At 49.2% G+C, this 7,986-nt stretch overlaps 1 protein-coding gene across 3 annotated transcripts; it reads right to left on the reverse strand.

Annotated features, from left to right (window-relative positions):
• Positions 1-652: 652 nt before the first annotated feature.
• LOC136338642 (igE-binding protein-like) lies at positions 653-6,696 on the reverse strand. 3 transcript variants are annotated; one of them, XM_066281208.1, is made up of 3 exons: positions 4,729-4,775; positions 1,852-2,058; positions 653-1,285 (listed from the first exon to the last, which is right to left on the reverse strand). In XM_066281208.1, the coding sequence occupies exons 1-3, from the start codon at positions 4,742-4,744 to the stop codon at positions 1,206-1,208; spliced, it is 303 nt and encodes a 100-aa protein (XP_066137305.1). In that variant the 5' UTR covers positions 4,745-4,775; the 3' UTR covers positions 653-1,205. The 3 variants fall into 3 exon arrangements, 2 of the variants coding, with proteins under 2 accessions (XP_066137305.1, XP_066137304.1); XR_010731993.1 differs by lacking the exons at positions 653-1,285; positions 4,729-4,775 and adding an exon at positions 6,628-6,696 and having other exon boundaries at positions 1,672-2,058; XM_066281207.1 differs by lacking the exon at positions 653-1,285 and having other exon boundaries at positions 1,672-2,058.
• Between the last annotated feature and the right edge of the window lie 1,290 nt (positions 6,697-7,986).

Here is a 7,986-nt window from a genome sequence, read left to right on the forward strand (position 1 = left end):
GCAGTTCTTCTTACATTTCCTGCTACGGTTTTAAAAAACTTGAACATGTCTGCTTTCTATATTTTAGAAGTACCTCATAGATTTTGGTCTTCAACTACTTCCCTTGTTTTTTTAGAATAGGTATAGGTTTTATAGTTTATTTTATTTTCTCTTATTTCTAGGGTTTGGAAGGTGTAGGGCTTCAATGTGAGCTCAGCCTGCTATTATGACCTGGATTCTTTAAGTTAGTTTAAAAAAATAAATAAAGTATCTGAAACCATTTTCTAAAAGGTTAAGAAAGGTATCATCATTATAGCTAACCTTCCTTAGCTTGATGAGTATGAATTTGTAAAAAGTTTAAATATAAAAATTTTAAAGGAACAAAGGGTGAGGGCATAACTTTCTGCTTCTGAAAATTCCTGATACATAGGTTGAAATAATGTTAGAAGTAAGAAATTTTCATACATTCTCAAAAAGGGACATGAAGGAAAAGGGGACATGAAAAAAGGGAGTAAATAGTCTACTTAAATGACAGATGTAAGGTATTTTTCCCCGCCCAGAAGGAAGGAACAGGTCTTGGAGCCACCAAGTGTGGTAAGTTCAAAAGGCTTTATTCAGTACAAAGCGTTCCCCGGACGAGACTCACTGGCATGCAAGATGGAGGTCAGGAAAAAAATCGCACATGGAGAGACCACGCGGGTATATTTAAAAAGGGGTCCCTCTAGGGCAGTCGGGCTAAATATGACGTAGAGAAATCTTACTGGCTGACAGTCAATCGCCTTTGTTTCCAAGGATTCCTAGGAAGTTTCTTTTTGGCGCGCTTGGTTGTGGGCGGTCCTAGCCAAAGTTTGCGGGCCTCGGTTCCCCACGTGACCAGCCCTCTATCCACCGACCTTACATTCCGATCTTTTTGTGTTAATAAGGGGCGCCGCTTATTCGTCTGGCTACTTCCTGCTGAATAGGGGCGTCGTGGGGAGGGGGAGATCGGAAGGTGGTGGTTTTGAGGGGTGTCCGGAGGAACATCTGTTTGGCCATGAGTTGAGAAATTTTGTTGGTGCAGTTCTGTAAGAATTAAAAAAAAAAGAGGCGAATATGAGTTATACGCTGATAATTAGAAGAAGATTTAGGTAGGATAGGGGCAGCCCAGGTAAGAATAGGTGGCTGCTATTAGAAGTTAAGCAGGTTGTAAGAGGAGAGATTTTTGCTTAATTTTTCTTGCAGACAGTTCAGATTGAAGCTTCTTTCATCAGGCCAGTCTTACTGAACAGCATTGCTCCCTGCTTCAGCTCATTCTGGTGGCAGGTTCCTGGTGGGAGGGACAGGAGCAACAGGAGGGTCTGCATGGCCCATTTTTTGGTGAGCTGCAGACAAGTAAGGCCCAGTGGTTCTGACTCCCAGCAGTCCCGTATGGGAGCAAGTTTGAGGCGAGAGACATGATACCAAGGTGTTTGCCCTAGGAGCTTGGCTGCAGTAGGAGTAGTCAGTATTACTGTATGGGGTCCCGTCCACCTGGGCTGTAGGGAGCCGGGCTGGAGCTCCCTTAGAAGAACGCTGTCTCCTGGTTGGAGGGGGACCGCTGGGTGTGTTTCATCCGGACCCCCTATGGGAGGAAAGGTCCGGTCCGCGTGTTCCCTGAGAAGATGGCGAAGTAAAGACAGAAAGGGGAGGTATGTGGCAAGAGGAGGGGGGTTGACAGGTAAGCTGTGATTGATTAGGAATGGCCTACCGTAAACCAGCTCAAAGGGGCTGAGTCCAGTGGGGTTTCGTGCGGTTGCCCTGATTCTGGTGAGTGCCAGGGGAAGGAGAGTCTGGTCTCGATGGAAAGTTTAGTTAGCTGACTCTTCAGGATGCCATGGGCCCTTTCCACCTTACCTGATGATTGAGGGTGATAGGGTATGTGGAGATTCCAGGTGATGTTGAGAGAGGTGGCAACCTGCTGGACTATTTGGGCAGTGAAGGCCGGGCCATTGTCTGACTGGATGGTAGTCGGCAGTCCAAACTGCAGGGTGATGTTTTCAACGAGAATGTAGGCAACGGTGTCTGCTGTTTCTCGAGAAGTTGGAAAGGCTTCTATCCATCCTGAAAAGGTGTCAACAAAAGTTAAGAGATAACGGAGTTTTTTGTGAGGGGGCATATGAGTGAAGTCAATCTGCCAATCCTGGCCTGGCACGTGCCCCCTCAGCTGATGAGTAGGGAAGCGGGGGCGGAGTCCCCCTTGTGTAGAGGCTTTGGAACAGGCATCACGTGCTGCGTGTACCTTTTCAATAGTCTGCTGGAGGCCTGGGAAGAAAAAGAGTGGTTGTAAGAACCGATAGAGAGCTTTTGGCCCTACGTGTAAGGAACAGTGGATATCAGAAAGAAGAGTTTCAGCCTGTCCTTTTGGTAAGGCAATTCTATCTCCGAGAAATATCCATCCCTGGTTGCACACGTCTCCACCCTTTCTGAGGAGGGTCTGTTCTTCCTCAGGAGTGTAGGAAGGTTTCAAGGAGGTGGAGAGAAACATGAGAGAAGAGGGGGAGGCTCCCAGGGTGAGGTTTCGAGCCGCTGCATTGGCCCGAGCATTTCCCAAGGCCACCGGGTCTTGAGAGGTTTGATGGCCCCTGCAATGTACCACAGCCACCTCAGCGGGAAGCTGTAATGTCTGCAAAAGTTTAGAAATGAGGGTAGCATTGATTATGGGGGAGCCCTTGGTAGTGAGGAAGCCCCTTTCTTTCCAGAGGGCAGAGTGGCTGTGGGTGATAAGAAAAGCATATTTAGAGTCAGTATATATAGTTTCGCGTTTTCCCTGGACCAGAGTGAGTGCCCGCGTGAGGGCAATCAGCTCTGCTTTCTGGGAGGTGGTGCCTCTGGCAGCTGTTGGGCTTCTAGGGTGGAGGAGGTGGTGACCACCACCTAGGCCGCCCGTCGTCGTCCGTCCGGTCCCTGTACAGAGCTCCCATCTACAAAGAGTATTAGATCTGGATCTTTTAAAGGAGAATCTGATAATCCATCTCTGGGTCTGTTGAAGAAATCTATTAGTTCCGTACAAGAGTGGGTGGGTTCCGGAAGTGTCGCTGGAGCTGGCAGTAGAGTGGCTGGGTTGAGTCTGGGAGAGGGTAAAAGAGTGACTGAAGGGTTTTCGATGAACAGGAGGTGAAACTCTTGTAGGCGGGAAGGACTTAACAGAGAAAGAGATTTGTGTGAAAGGAGGTCAGTGAGCCTGTAAGGGTGAGCTTAGTAGCCTCCTGGGTGAGTTCAGTTGCTGTGCCCAGTGCCCGGAGGCAGGGCTGCCAGCCTTCTATGGTGGTGTCTAATTGTTTAGAGAGATATGCCACGGGGCGGTATGTAGGCCACACAGGTTAAGTTAACATGCCAACAACATTACCATGCTTTTCATCAGTGAAAAGATGGAAGGGGTGTCTGGAGTCGGGTAAAGCAAGAGGGGGAGAGGAGATGAGGGCATCTTGAATGGTACAGAAAGCCCTTTTGACGGTGTTGGGGGATGTGAGAGGTCCCGTGGGAGTCTCTTTTGCAGCCTCGTAGAGGGGTTTGGCTAAGAGAGCAAAATTGGGACTCCAGTGTCTAAAGAAGTCTATCAGACCAAGGAAAGAAAGAATCTGATCAGCAGTGGTAGGTGGTTGGAGACTGCGGATGGTCTGAGTTCGATCTAGGGTGAGACCTCGGGTGGTGGGAGTCAAGGCAATGCCCAGATAGACTACAGACTGAGAGTGAAGTTGAGCCTTAGTAGGGAGACACGATATCCCTTCATGGCAAGAAAGTTAAGAAGGGTGGCTGTGTGTCTTCTTGAGGCAGACAGGAAGGGACTACAGAGAAGTAGGTCATCTACATATTGTCAGAGAATACTAGTCTCAAGATCACATGCAGCTAGATCCCGAGCCAGCGCCTGTCCAGTCTGGTGTGGGCTGTCTCTGAACCCCTGGGGCAGGACGATCCACGTAAGCTGCTGGGCTGCATTAGTGTCTGGATCAGTCCAAGTAGAGGCAAACAGAAAGTAAGAGTCAGGGTGTAGAGGAATGGTAAAGAAGGCATCCTTGAGGTCTAGGACCGTGAAGTGAGTGGTGTCTGATGGAATGTATGACAGTAATGTGTAAGGATTAGGGACTACTGGATGGAGGGGAACTACTGCCTCGTTGATTAGGCGTAAGTCTTGGACGAGGCGATAAGCTCCTGAAGGTTTTTGAACAGGAAGGATGGGGGTGTTGCAGGGAGAGTCCGTGGGGATGAGTAAGCCTTGGTTTAAGAGGCGGGTAATTATGGGTTTAAGGCCCTGGCGGTGACTTGCTGAAATAGAGAATTGGGGCCTAGATGGAAATTGGGAGGGATTCTTTAAGTGGATGTGTACAGGTGGGTGGTGGGTTGCTACCACAGGGGTAGAAGTGTCCCAGACCTGAGGGTTGACAACATCTGGTAGAATAGGATGTGTGACCGGGTTAGGGAGATCTGTGGTAGTGGGAGAGTCTTTAGTCAGGAGTGGTAGAAGTAGGTGGGAAGATGCTGTCAGCTGGATAGTGGCTCTAAGACTGTGTAGAATGTCTCGACCCAGAAGGGGTACAGGGCACGATGGCATGACTAAGAACAAGTGTGAAAAGGGGATTCCATCCAAACTGCATGTCAGAGGTGGTGTGCGAAGAGAAGAAAGGGTCCCACCCACTCCCATAACCGAGACCTGTGAGGGAACTAGAAGTCCAGAGTATGAAGGCAATACAGAGAAAGTAGCCCCCGTGTCCACAAGAAATGATATGGACTTACCTGCTACCTGTAGCATCACCCTTGGCTCAGAGAGAGCAATGAGGGTCTCCGAGTCCGGGCCGCATCAGTCGTCTGCGAGGCCTAGGACTTCAAATGATGGCCCCGCCTGGCTGGCTTGGTCTCCCATCTGAGCGGCCTGTCCTCCACATAGAGACGTCGAGGATGAGCCTGCTGCCAAAAGGGGACAATCGCTCCGCCAATGACCAGGCTGCTTGCAGTCAGGGCAGGGCTTAGTGGGCAGCCTCGGGCAGGGGCACTGCCGGGACCAATGACCCTCCTTGCCACACTTAAAGCAAGCTCCTGGTGGGTATCCTCTTGGCGGCCCGGACGTAGGTCGAGCACCCTCTGTGCTTTGCCCCTGTTGCTCTGGCCTCAGGGCTGCCACAAGAGCCTGGGTTTAGAGTGATACTTTCTGCTGCATGCGGGCCTGACGTTCAGCCTCGGCCTGTTCCTCTCGACTGTTAAAAACCTTAAATGCCATGTCCATCAGGTCTCGGAGAGGGGTCTGGGGGCCCTCTTCTGCCTTTTTAAGTTTCCTCTGAATGTCCAGGCCAATTGGGAAATAAAGTGAGTGGCTAATACAGTGGCCCTGGCATTGGAGGTAGGGTCTAAACGAGTGTGGAGGACCATAGTGTCAGTGAGGCGATTTAAGAAGAGAGCTGGATTTTCCTCAGGTCCTTGAGTAATTTCCCTTAATTTGTCATAGTTAACTACCTTTTGTGCTGCATCCTGCATGCCAGCCACAAGACATTCAATCATTTGGTCTCGTTGTCTCCTACCTGTTTGTTCCACCTGGTAATTCTAGTTAGGGTCCGTGTCAGGGACCGCCTCTGGGCCCACCGGCGTTTGAGGGTTTGAGGCGTGGACCTTATCTGCATGAGCTCGTGCCACCATCCGGATTCAGTCCCGTTCATGGGGGGTAAGGGTAGAAGACATGATAACACAGAGATCATGCCAAGTGAGGTCATATGCCTGAGTGAGATATTGGAATTCCTTGGTATAGTTGGTAGGATTAGAAGAGTGAGAGCCCAAGCGCTTTTCGATTGCAGACAGATCAGAGAGGGAGAAAGGCCCATGAACCTGAACAACTCCTTCTGCTCCGGCCACCTCGCGGAGAGGGCATAGGAGGTTGGCTCCCTCTTGTGGCCTGGAGTGACATCGGGTGTGAGCACTGACTGGAGAGGAGAAAGAGAGAGAGAGCAGCATTTGCAGATTGGGAAGCAGGATCTAGCGAAGAGGGGGGAGGAGTCCGATGGGATCGAGTGATCAAGGGAGTCTTGCAGGAGGGAAGAGAGTTCCTCAGGGTAGTCAGCAAAGGAGGAGAGATCTGGAGCAGAGGGTTTAGCTGAGGTTTTTCTAGCCAAGAGGATGTGCATTGTAGAGCAACCGGCACAGAGTTTAGGACAAGAACGCAGATGCCAAAACCCCTGAATATAAGGAATTTCTGACCACTTCCCAGCCTCCTGGCAATAATTCCGTAAGTCAGTAAGGATGTTAAAATCGAAAGTCCCTTCCTGAGGCCACCTGGTCTGGTTATCCAGCGGGTATTGTGGCCAGGCTATGCTACAGAAGAAGATTAGTTTCTTCTTTTTCAGGGAATGATCAATGTTTGAGAGATTCCGGATCAGGCACCCCAGGGGTGTTTTAGAGTCAGATTTGTTTTGGACCCCTTTGCCCCCATGGTCACCCTCAGTTCTTCGAGTGGTCAGACTTGAGTATTAGCGTCCTAAAAACTCATGGTCCGGCCACAGATGGAAAAGGTAGAGTGGAAATGCTCCCGACATCTCTAAAGCAAATGCACTCTGTCGGAAGAGAAGTCCCTGACGCAGCTGCGGTTTCGGACAGGGATTCTCGGAGGAGAGAACTGAGGCAGGGGGAGGCTGGAGGTGGGGAACTTACCACACCGTGCGCTGAAGTGGGTGGGAGGTCGGAAGTCCTGGTTCTTTCTCGGAGGGAAGGGGAGAGGAGCGGTCCTTGCAGACTGCTGACTCCTCCCGGGTTTTCGGCACCAAAACGTAAGGTGTTTTTCCCCGCCGAGAAGGAAGGAACAGGTCTCGGAGCCACCAAGTGTGGTAAGTTCAAAAGACTTTATTCAGTACAAAGCGTTCCCTGGACGAGACTCACTGACGTGCAAGATGGAGGTCAGGAAAAAATCTCACATGGAGAGACCACGCGGGTATATTTAAAAAGGGGTCCCTCTAGGGCAGTCGGGCTAATATGACGTAGAGAAATCTTACTGGCTGACAGTCAATCGCCTTTGTTTCCAAGGAGTCCTAGGAAGTTTCTTTTTGGCGTGCTTGACTGTGGGCGGTCCTAGCCAAAGTTCCCGGAGCCTAAGTTCCCCACGTGACCAGCCCTCTATCCACCGACCTTACAACAGATAGCTTCCTTCCAAGAAGAAAAGGTTTTTTTATATGCTTTACCTTAACTTTTTCATGTCACACTAACTTAGGTTTGATTTTTTTTAGAGAAAAAAAATTACTGTCTATCAAATTTTTAAGTTTCAGGAGTTACTCAGTTTTCTTTTCCTTCCCAAAAGTCTTGTGGGGAATCAGAAAAGTTTAATTTCCCAGCTCACCTAGTGTTGCCAGATTATTTTCTGAACAAGCCCTGTGACCCCATGGTGATAACGGCTTTTCATCACATTCAGATACATCAGGGGTTAAGTCATACTCTTTGAGGTAAAGCAAATGATATAACCTAGAACACTTGGCCTCATTCCCTCAACACCAATGTTATAAAATTATTTCACTCTCTTCAGAATAGGTTATGTCAAAGTAATCACTAAGCTGTGGAAAAAGTGGGTTTTCACCAGTATCATTTTCTATTTTTAACCATTTAAATAGCTATGTGGCCAGCTCTCATTATGTCAACTTCATTTGTCAGGTACTTGGAAATAGCATAGACACTTTTTTTCCCCAAAGAAAATACCCTACTAGGAAGGATGAACCAGAAAAAAAGAGAGAGCCCTCAGGCTCACAGCAGGAACAAGGTGCTCTCTTTCCTGGGAGAGCCATTCTGATTTGTGCTGCCAATGGGACTGCTCTCTGCAGGGGTCGGCCTTTAAGGAGAGCGGCTCTCCTGTCCCAGGCAGAAGCTCCTAAAGGAGAGGGTCAGGACATGTATCTTAATGTCTAGCTTGGCCGTGTTTGCTTTCCTGCATTCCTGCTTCTCTTCACTCTGACGCTTTCTGTGCCCTGCATACCCATCTTGGTTCTGTAAAAAGACTGTACACTTATAAATCTCAGATGTAGGCTT

Source organism: Saccopteryx bilineata, chromosome 5, assembly GCF_036850765.1.
Source record: "Saccopteryx bilineata isolate mSacBil1 chromosome 5, mSacBil1_pri_phased_curated, whole genome shotgun sequence".
NCBI lineage: Eukaryota > Metazoa > Chordata > Mammalia > Chiroptera > Emballonuridae > Saccopteryx > Saccopteryx bilineata.